General features: G+C 42.7%; 1 protein-coding gene across 5 annotated transcripts in view; it reads left to right on the plus strand.

Annotated features, from left to right (window-relative positions):
- ITGAM (integrin subunit alpha M) overlaps positions 1–18,691 on the plus strand; it is a 55,430-nt gene extending 36,739 nt beyond the window's left edge. For 2 of the 5 annotated variants that reach the window (XM_045875401.2, XM_045875404.3), the window contains 18 exons: positions 5,339–5,479; positions 5,570–5,782; positions 9,439–9,569; positions 9,664–9,827; positions 10,800–10,954; positions 11,051–11,182; positions 11,362–11,435; positions 11,664–11,805; positions 11,901–12,023; positions 12,775–12,854; positions 13,123–13,206; positions 13,522–13,597; positions 14,100–14,207; positions 14,403–14,486; positions 14,641–14,754; positions 14,840–14,941; positions 15,181–15,291; positions 15,727–18,691. In XM_045875401.2, the coding sequence (XP_045731357.1) occupies positions 5,339–5,479; positions 5,570–5,782; positions 9,439–9,569; positions 9,664–9,827; positions 10,800–10,954; positions 11,051–11,182; positions 11,362–11,435; positions 11,664–11,805; positions 11,901–12,023; positions 12,775–12,854; positions 13,123–13,206; positions 13,522–13,597; positions 14,100–14,207; positions 14,403–14,486; positions 14,641–14,754; positions 14,840–14,941; positions 15,181–15,291; positions 15,727–15,798 (2,106 nt within the window). In that variant the 3' untranslated portion in view covers positions 15,799–18,691. The remainder of the gene's footprint in view (positions 1–5,338; positions 5,480–5,569; positions 5,783–9,438; positions 9,570–9,663; positions 9,828–10,799; positions 10,955–11,050; positions 11,183–11,361; positions 11,436–11,663; positions 11,806–11,900; positions 12,024–12,774; positions 12,855–13,122; positions 13,207–13,521; positions 13,598–14,099; positions 14,208–14,402; positions 14,487–14,640; positions 14,755–14,839; positions 14,942–15,180; positions 15,292–15,726) is intronic. The other 3 variants (XM_045875403.2, XM_045875402.2, XM_045875405.2) reach the window with 3 other exon arrangements.

Here is an 18,691-nt window from a genome sequence, read left to right on the forward strand (position 1 = left end):
CCTCTAAAACCCTCAGTTTGTTTCTCAGAGTCCATAGTCTCTCATGGTTCATCTCTCCCTCCGATTCCCCCCCCCTTCATTTTTCCCTTCCTTCTCCTAATGTCCTTCATGCTATTCCTTATGTTCCACAAATAAGTGAAACCATATGATAATTGACTTTCTCTGCTTATTTCACTTAGCATAATCTCCTCCAGTCCCATCCATGTTGATGTAAAAGTTGGGTATTCATCCTTTCTGATGGCTGAGTAATACTCCATTGTATATATGGACCACATGTTCTTTATCCACTCATCTGTTGAAGGGCATCTCTGCTCTTTCCACAGTTTGGCTATTGCGGACATTGCTGCTATGAACATTGGGGAGCATATGTCTCTTCTTTTCACTACATCTGTGTCTTTGGAGTAAATACCCAGGAGTGCAATTGCTGGGTCATAGCGTAGCTCTATTGTTAACTTTTTGAGGAACCTCCACACTGTTTTCCAAAGTGGCTGTACCAACTTGCATTCCCACCAACAGTGTAAGAGGGTTCCCCTTTCTGCACGATTCTCCTTTTTGATGGGGTCTTTGCCTGGTTTGGGGATTAAGGTAATGCTGGCCTCTGCACCTCTCCAACATTTGTTGTTTCTTTCCCTGTCCATTTTTGCCATTCTAACTGGTGTAAGGTGATATCTCAATGTGGTTTTGATTTGAATTTCCCTGATGGCTAATGATGATGAGCATTTTTTCACGTGTCTGTTAGCCATTTGTATGTCTTCTTCAGAGAAGTGTCTGTTCATATCTTCTGCCCACTTTTTGAGTTGATTATTTGTTTTTTGGGTGTTGAGTTTGACAAGTTCTTTATAGATTGTGGATACCAGCCCTTTATCTGTAGTGTCATTTGCAAATATCTTCTCCCATTCTGTGGGTTGCCTCTTTGTTTTGTTGACTGTTTCCTTTGCTATGCAGAAGCTTTTTATCTTGATGAAGTCCCAAAAGTTCATTTTTGCTTTTGTTTCACTAGCCTTTGGAGATGTATCTTGAAAGAAGTTGCTGTGGGCGATGTCAAAGAGGTTACTGCCTATGTTCTCCTCTAGGATTTTGATGGATTCCTGTCTCACATTGAGATCTTTCATACATTTTGAGTTTATCTTTGTGTATGATGTTAGAGAATGGTCAAGTTTCATTCTTCTGCATGTGGCTGTCCAATTTTCCCAGCACCATTCATTGAACAGACTGTCTTTTTTCCATTGCATATTTTTTCCTGCTTTGTCGAAGATTATTTGACCATAGACTTGAGGGTCCATATCTGGGCTCTCTATTCTGTTCCATTGGTCTATATGTCTGTTTTTGTGCCAGTACCATGCTGTCTTGGTGATCACTCCTTTGTAATAATCGTTCGACTACAACCAAGGAAATAGAAAAAATTATTAGAAATTATTATCAACAACTATATGCCAATAAACTGAGCAACCTGGAAGAAATGGATGCCTTCCTGGAAACCTATAAAATACCAAGACTGAAAGAGGAAGATATTGACAACCTGAATAGGCCAATAACCAGTAACGAGATTGAAGCAGTGATCAAAAACCTCCCAAAAAACAAGAGTCCAGGGCCTGATGCATTCCCTGGGGAATTCTACCAAACATTCAAAGAAGAAATAATACCTGTTTTCCTGAAGCTGTTTCAAAAAATAGAAACGGAAGGAAAGCTTCCAGACTCATTCTATGAGGCCAGCATTACCTTAATCCCCAAACCAGGCAAAGACCCCATCAAAAAGGAGAATATCAGACAGATATCCCTGATGAATATGGATTCCAAAATCCTCAACAAAATCCTAGCTAATAGGAGCCAACAATACATTAAAAGGATCATCCACCATGACCAAGTAGGATTTATCCCTGGGATGCAAGGGTGGTTCAACATTCACAAATCAATCAGTGTAGTAGAACACATTAATAAGAGGAGAGAGAAGAACCATATGGTCCTCTCAATTGATGCAGAAAAAGCATTTGACAAAATACAGCATCCTTTCCTGATTAAATGCTTCAGAGTATAGGGATAGAGGGAACATTCCTCAAGTTCATAAAATCCATCTATGAAAAACCCACAGCGAATATCATCCTCAATGGGGAAAAGCTGAGAGCCTTTCCCTTAAGATCAGGAACACGTCAAGGATGCTCACTCTCGCCACTATTGTTCAACATAGTACTAGAAGTCCTAGCAACAGCAATCAGACAACAAAAAGAAAATATATTCAAATTGGCAAAGAAGTCAAACTCTTTTTTGCAGATGACATGATACTTTATGTGGAAAACTCAAAAGATTCCACCCCCAAATTACTAGAACTCATACAGCAATTCAGTAATGTGGCAGGATACAAAATCGATGCACAGAAATCAGTTGCTTTCTTATACACTAACAATGCAACTGTAGAAAGAGAAATTAGAGAAATGATTCCATTTACAATAGCACCAAAACCATAAGATACCTCGGAATAAACCTAACCAAAGAGGTAAAAGATCTATACTCTAGGAACTACAGAACACTCAATGAAAGATATTGAAGAATACACAAAAAGGTGGAAAAACATTCCATGCTCATGGATTGGAAGAATAAACATTGTTAAAATGTCTATGCTACCCAGAGCAATTTATACCTTCAACGCCATTCCGATCAAAATTCTAATGACATTTTTCAAAGTGCTGGAACAAACAATCCTAAAATTTGTATGGAATCAGAAAAGACCCCGAATTGCCAAGGAAATGTTGAAAAAGAAAAACAAAGCTGGGGGCATCACGTTGCCCAATTTCAAGCTATTTTACAAAGCTGTGATCACCAAGGCAGCATGGTACTGGCACAAAAACAGACATATAGACCAATGGAACAGAAGAGAGAACCCAGATATGGACCCTCAACTCTATGGTCAAATAATCTTTGACAAAGCAGGAAGAAATATGCAATGGAAAAAAGACAGTCTGTTCAATGAATGGTGCTGGGAAAATTGGACAGCCACATGCAGAAGAATGAAACTTGACCATTCTCTAACATCATACACAAAGATAAACTCAAAATGTATGAAAGATCTCAATGTGAGACAGGAATCCATCAAAATCCTAGAGGAGAACATAGGCAGTAACCTCTTTGACATCGCCCACAGCAACTTCTTTCAAGATACATCTCCAAAGACTAGTGAAACAAAAGCAAAAATGAACTTTTGGGACTTCATCAAGATAAAAAGCTTCTGCACAGCAAAGGAAACAGTCAACAAAACAAAGAGGCAACCCACAGAATGGGAGAAGATATTTGCAAATGACACTACAGATAAAGGGCTGGTATCCAAGATCTATAAAGAACTTGTCAAACTCAACACCCAAAAAACAAATAATCAAGTCCAAAAGTGGGCAGAAGATATGAACAGACACTTCTCCGAAGAAGACATACAAATGGCTAACAGACATGTGAAAAAATGCTCATCATCATTAGCCATCAGGGAAATTCAAATCAAAACCACATTGAGATATCACCTTACACCAGTTAGAATGACAAAAATGGTCAGGGAAAGAAACAACAAATGTTGGAGAGGTTGTGCAGAAAGGGGAACCCTCTTACACTGTTGGTGGGAATGCCAGTTGGTACAGCCACTTTGGAAAACAGTGTGGAGGTTCCTCAAAAAGTTAACAATAGAGCTACGCTATGACCCAGCAATTGCACTCCTGGGTATTTACCCCAAAGACGCAGATGTAGTGAAAAGAAGGGCCATCTGCTCCCCAATGTTCATAGCAGCAATGTCCGCAATAGCCAAACTGTGGAAAGAGCAGAGATGCCCTTCAACAGATGAGTGGATAAAGAAGATGTGGTCCATATATACAATGGAGTATTACTCAGCCATCAGAAAGGATGAATACCCAACTTTTACATCAACATGGATGGGACTGGAGGAGATTATGCTAAGTGAAATAAGCAGAGAAAGTCAATTATCATATGGTTTCACTTATTTGTGGAACATAAGGAATAGCATGAAGGACATTAGGAGAAGGAAGGAAAAAATGAAGGGAGGGAAATCGGAGGGAGAGATGAACCATGAGAGACTATGGACTCTGAGAAACAAACAGGGTTTTAGAGGGGAGGGGGGAGGGGGGATTGGTTAGCGGGGTGATGGGTGTTAAGGAGGGCACGTACTTCATGGAGCACTGGTGTTATACGAAAACAATGGATCGTGGATCACCACGTCAAAAACTAATGATGTATTATATGGTGACTAACATAACATAATAAAATTAAAAAAAAAAAAAAACCTAAAAAAAAATGTCTATGGCACACAGAGCAATCTATACCTTCAATGCCATCCTGATCAAAATTCCAATCACATTTTTCAAAATGCTGGAACAAACAATCCTAAGATTTGTATGGAATCAGAAAAGACCCCGAATCACCAAGGAAATGTTCAAAAGGAAAAACAAAGCTGGGGGCATCATGTTGCCCAATTTCAAGGTTTAAATACCTTTATTGGACAATGAGTGAGGCCTTTTTAAATGGTGTGTGGGGCAGAAATCAGATTGTAGTGAATCATGTCTTGACATTTCCTGCACTTTTCATTCCTAGAACTTGGCCCACTTTGAAATTGCCAAATACGTCTCCCTATTTGTCTGTTACTGTTTCCCTCTGCTCTACCCTGCTCCATGGAGAGCCCTGGAAAGCACTGTGTTTCCACTACCCAGCCTCATGCTTAGCAAATAGCAAACCTTTGTTGAATGAATGAATGAATGAATGAATGACTAAATGGATGAGTCTTGTGGATGAATTCTACACATTGACATCGAACATATTTTTGTTTTTTGGAACATACTTAAAAATTATTTTATTTATTTTTTATTTTTTAAAAATTATTTTAAAAGGTAGACAATACCTCTCAATATTATGCAAAAAAATTCCTGTAGCAATAGTTATTTTTACCTAAGCCAGTTGTTTCCTTACTAGCCAGACTGTCAACTTTGTATTTTTTACCCCCCTAAAGACTTAACAATATATTGCAAAGGTATTCTGTATGCTCTTACAGGCTTTTCTGTGTAGTTTCCAATTCAAATTCTTTGCTATACTAATCATCTCTCTGGAACACCATTGTTGGTAAATCCTCAGCCACTGCCCATCAACTCTATAATATTTTTCTTTATTGTAGTACATTCTTTATTGTAGTACATATTGAATGGCAGTACATTCAAATGAGAATCTGAATCATACAGAAAATCACATCTGCTTCCAAGTGCTTTCCCCAGCTGGTACGATTTTTCCTCACAGAGAGAAAACACTCACACTTTGATTTTGGTGGCAAGAGATGTGATCCTGGACTCATCTCTTTCAGATTGGCTCCTACTTTGGAGCCTCCCTCTGCTCTGTGGACATTGATAATGATGGCAACTCTGACCTGGTCCTCATCGGGGCCCCCCATTACTACAAGCAGACAAGGGGAGGCCAGGTGTCTGTGTGCCCCTTGCCTCGAGGGGTGAGTGATTATTGGAGCCTGGGCAGAGTGGGGCCTGGGTGTGGGGTGGGGGAGTTGCCCTGGTTGGGACTTGACACTCTTTTTATTCAGCAGAGGGCTAGGTGGCAGTGTGGGGCTGTTCTCCACGGGGAGCAGGGCCACCCCTGGGGCCGCTTTGGGGCAGCCATGACAGTGCTGGGAGATGTCAATGGGGACAAGCTGACAGATGTGGCCATCGGGTCCCCAGGAGAGCAGGAGAACAAGGGTGCTGTCTACCTATTTCATGGAACCTCAGGACCGGGCATCAGTCTGTCTCACAGCCAGGTGAGGTCGGGTCACTGTCCCCATCATGACAGTAACCTCTTTGTTGATCTGTCCCTTTCTCATTCAACATCCCCACAGCTGCCAGATCAGTTCTCCCAGTACTACTTTTCAGCACCTTCAAAAGTAATAACACACTTCATAGAAATTCTTACCACAACTATAGGAGGTGCATGGGGCATCACCATCCCCACTTTACAGATGAGGAGATTAAGGCTCAGAGGTGGTAAATGGCCAGCTGGAAGTGTTGGGATGTAGGCATTCCTTTCTTCTGAATCTCAGTCAGTCTTGGTAGGGAGACCAATAGTCCTGGTTTGTTCAGATCTGTTGTCCTGGTTTTAGTACCGAAAATAAGAAGAACCTTGCTCTTAGTTTAATGTTTTGCTCTTGCTCTCTTGAAATTCTTAATTTTTGAACAAGGTGTTCTGCACTTTTTTGGGGGGGGGGGTACTGGATCCTGCAAATTATGTAGCCCATCTTGATGGTTGGTCACTTGAAATCTTGGTCACTACAACTGGTTTCCTCTCTAAAATGCCTCCCTGTTACCTGCTAGATGGAGTCCACTGTTGGGAGGGACTCCCACAGTCTGGTTCTTTCCCATCACTGACAGCTGAGGCCATCTGGTCTTCTGCCCTTGGGTCTCTGGCTTTTTTCCAGCTTCACATTTTTCTTAAGTCTTTTTTCTCTCTGTCCCTCCATAGCTCCTGCCAAATCCCTCATGCCAGAGGTTCAATCCTATCAACACACTGAAAGCACCTGAAGGTTTTAAAAAAACACAGATACTTAGGCCCTGCTAGTAAGGGTTCCAATTTAATTGGTCTGGGGTTGGTGTCCCAGGTATCAGTAGAGTTTTCCAGCATTTTATTTAGAAAAATTTCAAATTTACAGCAAAGTTGAAGGAATTGTACAACGAACACCCATATATTTGCAACCTAGAATCTATAATGAACATTTGACTACATTTATGTTATCACAGATCCATCCTTTTATTCATCCTATTTCTATCCATCCATGAGTCCATCTTGTTTTTAATGCATTTCAAAGTTACAATACCCTTAACTACTTAAGCAGTTAACTAGAATTCACTAGTTAGAATATTTAGTTGGATTTTCTAGTTAGATATATCTAGTTAGAATATCACTAACTAGAATTCAATATTTGCTTACTGTTGTTTTTAAGATAACATTTACAGACAGGAAATGCACAAATCCTTTGCCATCCAATGATTTTGACAAATGCATACACCTGTGTAACCCACATTCCTATCAAGATATAGAACATAATTACCACTCCAGAAAGTTCCCTCCTGCTCCTATCCAGTCAATTTCTGACCCTGCTCTATTCCAGAGGAAACTGTTCTGATTATTTTCCACCATAGATTAGTTTTGCCCATTCTAGAACTTCATATAAATGAAATAGTATACCATGTAGGCTCCAGTATTTTATTTATTTATTAAATTTATTTATTTATTTATTTAACATTTTGTATCTTTATTATTTTATTATTTTTTTCTTCAAATTTTTATTTAAATTCTAGTTAGTTAACATACAGTGCAATATTGGTTTCAGGAGTAGAATTCAGTGATTCATCACTTACATACAACACCCACTCCAGTATTTTAAAGACACTTGCTAGTTGCTGCCAGGGCTAAGAACCACTGTCTTACTTCTCTCTGCATCATAAAGCCTCTTTCCACCATTGTGTGAATATTATAATTAGGCCTTTTTTCACTGACACCTGTTGCTTCTCTGTGTAAATGGGGTGTGAAGGCTCTGGTTTTACTTTATTTTATTACAAAAACTTGACATACTTGTATAAATTTATCAATCTAAAGTAAGCAGTGAAAGCCCTAGTTCCCTCCCCTTATTTGCATCATAACTCATCCTGCAAAGGAAAACAAGGGTAAGGGGAGTGTGCTTTTTATGTACACACACACACACACACACACACACACACACACACACCCCAGACCCAGGGATCAAAAACAAATGCAGGGGCACCTGGGTGGCTCAGTTGGTTAAGCGACTGCCTTCGGCTCAGGTCATGATCCTGGAGTCCCGGGATCGAGTCCCGATCGGGCTCCCTGCTCGGCAGGGAGTCTGCTTCTCCCTCTGACCCTCCCCCCTCTCATGTGCTCTCTCTCATTCTCTCTCAAATAAATAAATAAAATCTTTAAAAAACAAAACAAAACAAAACAAAAAACAAATGCAAAAAAGATCATTCTATCATTTTCTACTGTTCTACTATCCTATCCTGTTCCGTTGTTTGTATTTTTTCTTGCTTTTTCTCTATGATTAGGGATGAGAGTGGTCAGTGTTTGGATAAGTAAGCATATTGTGGATCTCCCAACATTATACCTAATTACAAAACAGAACTTCCTCCCAACAGAATACCATACATTTTTCTCAAAAAACTTTGAGGTATAATGTACATTCAATAAACACACAAATCTTAAGTGATGAATTTTCACATATCTGTGAAGCTGAGTAAGCACCATCTAGATTAAGGCTTAGCACATTCCCAGCATCTCATGCTTCCTCATCCTTCCTTTTAGTTGACAGTCACTTTTTAAAAAATTGTGATAAAATATACATGACATAAAATTCACCATCTTAACCATTTTTAGGTGTGCAATTCAGTGGCATTAAGTGCATGACAAAAATCACTTTTAAAATTTCTTTTTAATTTATTTGGCTGTTATTCTCACAGTGTTATTCTTTTTTTAAAATTTAAATTCAATTAGCCAACATATAGTACATCATTAGTTTCAGATGTAGTGTTCAGTAATTCATCAATTGCATATAACACCCAGTGCTCATCACATCACGTGCCCTCCTTAATGTTACAGTGTTATTCTTGCATATAAAGAGTTAAAATTATTATTATTTTTTAAAGATTTTATTTATTTATTTGACAGAGACACAGCGAGAGAGGGAACACAAGCAGGGGGAGTGGGAGAGGGAGAAGCAGGCTTCCTGAGGAGCAGAGAGCCCTATGTGGGGCTCGATCCCAGAACCTGGGATCATGACCTGAGCCGAAGGCAGATGCTCAACCGACTGAGTCACCCAGGCGCCCCAAGAGTTAAAATTATTCTTAAAGTATCATTATGAAAATAACAATCACCACACTCACACTGTGACTTCCTCTTCATTTTCTCTTGAAACTTTCTTGCAGCTCTTTCAATCATTCTCCATAATTCCCAATGACATGATTATTTTGTTGCTTTTTCATTATTGTTTTAGCATTGACTCCCCATTATGGGGGACTGAGTTCTCTTTCAGAGAGCTTGCCACCTAGGAACTTTTGCCCTCTTGCTCCACTCCTTATATTATATGAGAATTTTGGTAAGATCAATATTCAGTGTTTGCATTATCTTGACCATGTAAATGAGATTCAGCTGAGTCAAATAGCACGCTATGTCACTTCTTTCCTGTAAAACTTTGTTTTTCCTGGAAAACCTAGGTAATTGATGGAAACTTTGAATGTCATCTCAAAGCTGTGGTCTAAAGCTGCATAGTTGCCCTAATTCCTTGAGAAGTTGTAGGAGATGAGACTTGAGTGGAGCCCAGACAATATGTCCTTGGGTCACTCTGGGCAAGTGAGTTACACACTTCCATATTCTTTCCCACACCCTTTCTCTCCCCTTTTCTGCTCTCAGCGGATTCAAGCCTCCCAGGTCTCCCCTGGGCTCCAGTATTTTGGGCAGTCACTAAGTGGGGGCCAGGACCTCACAATGGATGGACTGGTGGACCTGGCTGTGGGGGCCCATGGGCAGGTGCTGCTGCTCAGGTGAGAACTTCTTTTAGAGCACACCAAATATCTTCCCTTTAAGGAATGGCTTTCTTGCCTGAAGGCCCTTAATAGCCCTCTGGTGTCCCTACAGATCCCAGCCTGTGCTGAGACTTGAGGTGACCATGGAGTTCACACCCAAGGAAGTGGCAAGGAATGTGTTTGAGTGTCATGAAAAGGTGGAGAGAGGTCAGACTGCTGGAGAGGTCAGAGTTTGCCTCCATGTCCGCAAGAACACACGGGACCGACTAAGAGAAGGTGAGGCTGGGTAGGTAAGCCTGAAAGGGTTAAATGACTAGCGGCATTGATGGGTGGCCCACTTCAGTCTTCCCAGCCTTCTGGCAGTTCAGAGCAAACTTCCAGACAGGCTCTGACAGTCTTTTCCAAGCTTGGCTGGAGTGCAGTCACTTTCCTGGCTGGGTGGAGAGGCCCCCACCAAAAAGTGAGTATGTGGCACTCCCTTACTCTCTCAGTTCTCCAGAGCAGCAATGGCCCCACACCTATGAACCAACCAGGATTTTTTTTTAAGCTCAAGAGATAACTCATTTAAAGGGGCAGTTGAATTGATGAAGCTAAACACAGATTCATAAAACATTCAGACATGCATTTTATCACAACTAACTTGACTTCCTCCTTATCTCTATTCTGAAAAAATAACATTGTGCTTGGTGTGAGGAATAGTAATGGTGGTACTAGAGAGAAAAGGGGAGGAAATAAAATTAGGTTTCTAGCAGTAATCTTACTGGGCTGAGGAGACAGCAATCAGTTTGGGGCAGCCAGTGTGGAGAGTAGAGACATCAAGATTCTCTGCCAAATCAAAGCAGGATACATATAAAGGAAACCATACCATAGTATATTATACCAATGTATAAAACATTATACATTGTACCATACCAAAGCATAAACTGATGAAGACCAAAGTTAAAAAAGTTAAGAGCAGCCAGGAAAATATAATTTTCTAGTATGTGACAGAATAGCTACCATTTATTGAGCACTTGCTATGTGGCAGGCACTGTGCTAAATGCTTTATGGATACTATTTCATTTAATTTTCACCACTGGGAAGGTACAATTACTATTCTCAATTTAAAAATAAGGAATGGAGACTCAAAGAGGTCATATAACATGTCCAAAGTCATATGGCTGGAGAGCAATAGAGCTGGGCCTCAAACTCATGCTTGTTTGACTCCAAAGCTGGGCTCCTCACCACCATGCTGCCCTGTCTCCTCAGGAGAGATCCAGAGCAATGTTACATATGACTTGGCTCTGGACCCACGTCTCCCACATCCCCGAGTTGTCTTTGATGAGACAAAGAACAGCACACGCAGACGGACAAGGATCTTGAAGCTGAATCGAGAATGTGAAACCCTAAAGCTACTGTTAGTGGTGAGCAAGGGTTGGCCACACTTCTGGGTCCTCCAAGCATGGTGTGGGCTTGGGAAGCTGAGGAGGGCACACCCTTAAACCCCTACTATCTCTCAGTATTGTATAGAGGACTCAGTGACCCCCATCATCCTGCACTTCAACTTCTCTCTGGTGGGGGAGCCCATGCCCTTATTCAAGAACCTCCAGCCAGTGCTGGCTGTGGATGCTCAGAGACACTTCACAGCTTTGGTGAGTCCTCAAGTTGGGGTCCTGCAGGGGCATGGAAGGGACCAGAGGCCAAGATCACTGAAGCACATTTTATTTCATTTCACATAATTTTATTTCAATATTTTATTTTATTGTTTCATTTCACATCATTTCATTCTTTCCTTTCCTTTCATCATATTCTTTTTTTCTTTTTTTTGTAGTTTCCCTTTGAGCAGAATTGTGGCAGTGACGGCATTTGCCATGATGACCTCAGCATCACCTTCACTTTTATGGGGTGAGTTTCTTTTCCTCATGCTACCTGCAAATCTGCACTACAACCTGGTGCTCTGTTCTTCCCCTGGCCCCTGAGGGAGCCTGGCACAGAGCAGCTGCTTCAGGGTGTTTGTGTGGCTGCCCCATCCACTGTCTTCTCTCTCCAAGTGTCTGTGCCTCCTTCCCACCACGGCAGACTTGCCACATGGAAGCCCTCAGCATCTCATGGCCTGGCTTGTTCTTCCCACAGCCTGGACACCCTGGTAGTGGGTGGTCCCCGAGACCTCAATGTGACACTGACTGTGAGAAACCAGGGCGAGGACTCCTACAGGACTCAGGTCACTGTCTTCTACCCACCTGGCTTGTCCTATCGGAGGGTGTCAGTGGCCCAGGTAGCCAAATTCTTCTCAGGCTCTGTCTGACTTTGCTTTCCCTGTCCCTGCAGGGGGGGCTTGATATCACTACCTTTGTCTCCCTTGCCTTCCAGAAGCAGCTCTCATGGCAACGTTGGCGCCTGACTTGTGAGGCTGATGACTCCATCAATGGGCCTGAGCGCTTGAAGAATAGCAGCTGCAGCATAAACCACCCCATCTTCCCAAACTCCTCAGAGGTCAGGCTGCTGTCCTCCTGTTTTCTCTTTTGTTTTCTTCTGAATTCTTCTCTCTCTCTCTCTTTTTTTAAGGTAGAGGCTCCTTTTTTTTTTTTTAAATAGTTTTATTGAGATATAATTCATATACCAAAGAATTCACCCATTTCAGGTACACAATTCAATGGCTTTTAGTATGTTCACAGAGTTACACATTCATCATCATGATCATTTTAGAATATTTTATTACCTCAAGAAAAGACCATGCTCTCTTAAGCCATCAGCTCCAGTCCTCTCATTTCTTCAAGCTCTAGGCAACCAGTAATCTATTTTCTGTGTCTAGATTCACCTATTCTGGATATTTCATAGAAATGGGATTATACAGTATGTGGTCATGTTTTCCAGGATCATCCATGTTTGCAGCATGTATCAATACTTCATTTCTTTTTACTGCTGAAAGTAGTCTGTTATATGGATGCACCCCATTTTATTTATCCATTCTCTAGTTGATAGACATTTGAGTTGTTTCTTCTATTCTTTTGACTGTCTCTCTTTTCTTTTTTTTTTTAAAGATTTTTATTTATTTGACAGAGACACAGTGAGAGAGGGAACACAAGCAGGGGGAGTGGGCAAGGGAGAAGCAGGCTCCCTGCAGAGTGGGGAGCCCGATGCGGGGCTCCATCCCAGGACCCTGGGATCATGACCTGGGCCGAAGCCAGACGCTTAATGACAGCCACCCAGGTGCCCCGACTGTCTCTCTTTTCTTTAACTCCAGGTCACTTTTAATATCACATTTGGTGTGGAATCTGATGCTTCCTTTGGAAACAGACTACTCCTCAAGGCCAATGTGACGAGGTGTGCTATGCCCAGCTTCCCCGCTTTGAGGTTCCAAACCCCTGCCCAGTGTGGACCACTGCCCTCTCCCCACTGGTTCTCCCTTCAGCTCACTTATTTATTTATTCATTCATTCAATAAATACTGACTAAGCATCCACCATATGCCAGGCATTGTACCCAATGCTGCTGGTGGGACAGCAATGGACAAGACATCTGTGGTTCCTGCCCTTACAGAGATTATAATTTAGTGGAAAAGATATACAAGAAAGCTCTCTGTTTCCCTTCAGTGAGAACAACACAACAAGGACCAACAAAACTGAATTCCAGCTGGAGCTGCCTGTGAAATACACAGTCTTCATGGTAGTCACCAGGTGCTGGCTTCTAGGGCTTTAGCTCTGCCTTTACCAATGGGCGGCCCATTGTGTATTTGTGTGTATGTGTGTCTAGCATATGTGTGCATGGGTGTGTATTTGTGCATGTATGCACGTGTGTGTGTGTGCATGACCCAAGCTAGCACATCCTGTGTGTCTGACACACATGGCCCCTTACACACCATCCCACTGTCACCCTCTCAGGGCAGCATTACCCATGTGTCTGTTTATTCCCTAACACACTTAGCCCAAGACCCCTCCCAGGACACCTCTGAAGTCCTGACACCTCCTGTACTTTCTTCTTTCTCCCATCAGCCATGAGGTCTCCACCAAATATCTCAACTTCATAGCTGCGGAGAAGACCAGCCACACTATAGAGCATAAGTATGAGGTGGGTAGCTGAGAAGGAGACCAGAGAGGGAAATCAATGTGAGGGGAATGCAATAATGGGAAATAATGATGGGAGACATGCATCAGATGCCTTCTATGTGCTGGGCTCTGTTCCAAGCTCACTCTCACCCTGTACACACACAAGCGCACACACACACAAAATTAACTCATTTTATCATTACAATGACTCTTTGAAGGAGGGACTATCATTATTTCCAGTTCACAGATGGAACAACTGAGGATCAGAGAAGTTAACAGAACATGGCCATGGTCTCAGCACTAGTAGTGGAAGAGCCACTACTTAGTACCAGTCTGGCTCTGGAATGTGTGTTTAACACCTACACTCTTCTGCCTCCCAGAAAGCATCAAGAGGCAGGCTGCTAGGGTCTTTGAGCCTTATTTAGTTGTATTGGGCTGTCAGGAGTGGGGAGCCTGATTCTAGTTGCTGGTGGGAGCAGAAAGGCCAGAGCTCTGATATCTACCACCCTCCTCCCACTGTGCAGTTCAACAACTTGGGGCAGAGGAGCCTCCCCATCAGTGTGGTCTTCTGGGTGCCTATCAAGCTGAACCAACTGACTGTGTGGGACAACCCCCAGGTCACCTTTTCCAAGGTAAGTCTAGCTGGCCTTGAGGAGTGACCCAGTTCCTACCACCACAGCCCTGGTCTTTCCTAAAATCTCTGTTTCCTCTGTTAGATTTTGGAGCCATTTTGACCCTTTCCTGGACCTTGGCCATTTCAATCTCCTTGAGGGTGGACCCATGAGCCCTCAATTCCCTCCCTTCTCACAGTGTTTCTCTTTCCTTAGAACCTCTCCAGCACATGCCACACCAAGGAGAGGGACCCTCCTCTCTCTGACTTCCTGGTGGAGCTGAAGAAGACTCCGGTTGTGGTGAGAATAAACCTAACCCAGCTTTAGGACCATGTGCATACTCAGCACTGTTCCCTTGTTGGTGCTGAGTACCATCTGTCAACTGAGTGGGCTGGGTGCATGGACGTTTTCTGTATCCAGCTTAGTCATTTCTCCCCTCTGCTCCCTCCCCCAGAACTGCTCCATTGCTCTCTGCCAGAGAATCCAGTGTGACATCCTGTCCTTTGGCATCCAGGAAAAAGTCAATATCACTCTCCAAGGCAAACTTTCGTTTGATTGGTATATCAAAGTATGTGAGGGCCAAGGCTCAGCTGGGCACAGACATGATACTTCAGGGGCCCACGTGTCCAGCTTCCATCCTCTCTCTCCCATAGACTTCAACAAACTACCTTCAGGTTGTGAGCACGGCAGAGATCTTATTTGATAATTCGAAGTTTGCCCTGCTTCCAGGACAGGAGGCATTTCTGAGGGCCCAGGTATCTGTCTCTGACCCAGAGGGACTATTGGAGGGAGGAAGGGAGGCTGGGCTTGTGGAGATCTCTAGGTAAAGAGATAGAAAGAGACAAAGGAGGAGGAAGAGGAGAGGAAGGAGGAGTGAGGGCAGAGGGAGGAGTTAGTCATTGGGTTCAGGGAGTTCACAAGGTCTGACTGGGGAACCCCCAGAAATCTGAAGTTCATCATCTCCCCTGATGTACCCTCCCTCCCCCTGCCACAGACAGAAACCAAAGTGGAGCCAAATGAAGTGCACAACCCTGTACCACTTATAGTGGGCAGCTCAGTGGGGGGGCTGGTGCTTCTGGCCCTCATCACCGCTGGACTGTACAAGGTATCCCCTTTTCCTGTCTGCTCCCTTCTCCATTACTGCTTCTTACCCAGCAGCTCATTACTGGCTTTGACTCCCACCAAGTCACAGAGTCTGTTTCTTCAGCTATAAAATGAGAGTATCAATACCATTTTTGTGACGGTAATCAGGTATTAACCCAATATATGTAATGCACTTAGAATGGCCCCTGGTATAGAATGACCACTATATAGGTATTAATTCTTCTTCTCCTTCTTCTGTGTTTTATTTATTTTCTCTCTTTCCTGTCTCTAACATCAATGCCATCTCTTTCCCTGCCCCATGTTCCCCAGGTCTCTTTACACTCTGCCACATTATTCTTTGTGCCTCCTGGTCCTTCTGTCTCCCCTCCTGGTCTGCATGGCCTTCACCAATTCCCTGGCTTTGGTAGTCCTTACTACTTTGTCTCTGCCTCCACAGCTCGGCTTCTTCAAACGGCAGTACAAGGACATGATGAGTGAAGCTGGTCCCGATGCTGCCCAGACCCAGTAACAGCTCCTTCCCCATTGAGTGGCCTCTCCTGCAGCAATTAGGACATTGGTTAGACCAACATGCAGGTCCCCAGGCTGTTGGACAGATTCATCTATTAGGAGAGTGGGGTGGTAGCATCTTATTCAGGAAAGAACAGCTTGGACTTCCATTCATGTTTGTGTATGTTTGTATAAGTGTGTGTGCAAGCATGTGCATGAGTTGTGTTCATGACTCAGATGTCTCTTGGATGGGGTTGAGTGCCTTCAGTACAACTTCTCAGGCAGAAGGGAAGTGCTTGGGTTTCCTCATGTGTGGGTTAAGGTGCCATTGGACCTTCCTCCTGACAGAGGTGACGGCAGCTTTTGTGGGTGAACATAAAGGGAATGCAACAGATTCTGCTCCTGCTGAGGGAAGAGAGACTTCCTTTCATGGGTGAGGACACAGACGTGCAGGAGCCTGTGCAGCTGGATGGAGACCACATTGGAAGAACCATGGTGGAGCCAGGATCTGGTCAGCCACCAGGAGCCTGTCCACCCATTCTACACTTGAGCTATATAAGTCCAAGGAGCAATGGTGCACCTCCCTTTATCTATGCATTTACTTATTATTTTAAAGTTATTTTTATTTTTATTTTTGGATAGATAAACCTGTCCATAGTACAAAAATCAAAAGATGTGCAAGCATGTGTGGTGAAGTTTCCCTTCCATTATGGTCCCCCCAGCCATTCAAGTCCCTCATAAGGGGCTGTCAAGGTTGTGTGTTTTGGGGTCTCTTTCACAAAGATTCTAGGCATATGCAAACACAATCACAAATACAAGCTTTTTTACACAAATGGTAACGGATATATTATTTATACTGTTCGGCATCTTGCTTTATTCATTAATATAGCTCAGATGTTTTATATCAGACAAAATATTTTTTCATTCTTTTATACGGCTGCATAGTATCCCTTTGTGTGGGTGGATCATAATGTATTTAACCAGTTTCCTTTTGATATGTTATTTCCAACCTCTAGCAATTATAAACAATGGTGAATTAATAAATTGAATATATGTCATTTTTGCATATGTGTAAAGATAATTTATAGGATATATTCTCAGAAGTTTGAGTTCTCCCAGAAGCAAACCCAAGATAAGAATTTGAGTCAAAGAAGTTTATGTAAGACTGGCCCCAAGAAATAGGGGAAAGATGTAAGCTAGGAAGGAAAGTCATCCAGAAAAGGCTGTATTTTCAAGAGACACTACTGTGAGCCCCTGGAGCATAACCCCATTGGGAGTTCTGGGAGACAGAGTAGAATGCAAACCTCAGCATTGTCCCACTCAAAGACAGAAGGAACTGGAGTATGTATACAGTTGACCCTTGAACAATGCTGGGATTAGGGGCACTGATCCATCATGCAGTTGTAAATCCATGTATGACTTTTGACTCCCCAAGAACTAAGCATTACTGATAACATAAACAGTCAATACCTAATTTGCATGTTGTATGTATTATATTATGTATTCTTATAATAAAATAAGCTGGAGAAAAGAAAATGTTATTAAGAAAATCATAAAGAAGAGAAAATACATTTGTAGTACTCTATGTATAGTTACTGAAAAAAATCCACATATAAATGGACCTGTGCAGTTCAAACTTGTGTTGTTCAAGAGTCAACTGTACACCAATTCCCTGGCACTTCTGACCTCACCTGAATGAGGACAGAATGGGGTCTGGTGGCCAAAGAGATAACAGGTTCTGCTAGTTGTAAGTCTGACAGATGAGCCTATGCTCCTTTGGCAAGGTCCACAGGGATCCAGGCCCGGCACTGGCAGCACTTGCTACCAAGGGTGTGTAAAGTTTAGATAGCTGTTTCTAGATAGCCTTCCCTCCTCAGGGGAGCACATCCGGTGCCCATTCTCCCATACCTTTGCCAATGCAGTAACCATGACTCTGGCCTTAGTGCACAGTGTAATTTTCACCCCAGTCCTGCTAAGTAGCCACCACTTGCTATTTAATAATACCTAAATTTCACTTATGAGAAAACTGAGGCTTAGAGAGATCACCCCAATTGCCTGAGGTCATACAGATAAGAATAGAATGGAGCTGGGATTCAAATCTGGCTCTGTCTGCTTCCAAAGCTTTTCTCTTTTACTGTCCTGATGGCTTTTGAGGAATGGCCCTGTGGCAGGGGCAGGCACAAGGGAGGTGTGGGGAGACAGTGGCTGTTATTTAGATGTTATAATATTAGGTGAACCATATGAAATTGCCAACATGTTTGTTGACAAAAATGGCAATTTCATGGGGCTCATCAAAATATAGACAATCATGGCTTAGATAGACATCTGTTCCAGGATAAGAACAGAGATGATAGGAAGGAGGGAGGGCTTATCCTGCTTGGGAAGGTGTGGGAAGGGTCCCTAGGGGAGGCAACACCTAACTCAAGTAGGGGCAGGACTGTTCCAGTCAGAGGCAGCACAGACAGGGCTAAAGTGTGGGCAGGAGCTTGGGCAGATGTACTTAGTAAGCCAGAGTGAGGAGTTTCAATTTTACTCAAAGTGCAATATGATGTTATTAAAGGGTGACTAATAAGACAATGGTCCTTTGTATCCTTGGGGGTGCCATAGCGCATGTCACCTCTGGATGAGTCTACACAATTTCCTCTTCTGACTTCAAAATTTGTGAAAAATGTTTTTCTACTTCCTTAAGTTGAAAGATAAAAGACCTTAATGTCTCCGAAGTTCTTAACTGACCCAGGAAAGGGGAGGGCCTCTGTATTTGCAGGGGCCTGTCTTTGAATGGACAGTTAAGGTCCTGTGGGCTCAGAGTCCACATTTACATCATTGAGTTGGAAGCTTGTGCTGAATTCAGCCAGATAGGAGTTTTATGATGGGTTTGAAAATAAATAATTTCTAGTGACAAATTACCCTAGCAT

The sequence above is a fragment of the Mirounga angustirostris genome, unplaced genomic scaffold, assembly GCF_029215605.1.
Source record: "Mirounga angustirostris isolate CCGP_5_RB_7025 unplaced genomic scaffold, mMirAng1.0.hap1 SCAF_5, whole genome shotgun sequence".
Classification (NCBI taxonomy): Eukaryota; Metazoa; Chordata; class Mammalia; order Carnivora; family Phocidae; genus Mirounga; species Mirounga angustirostris.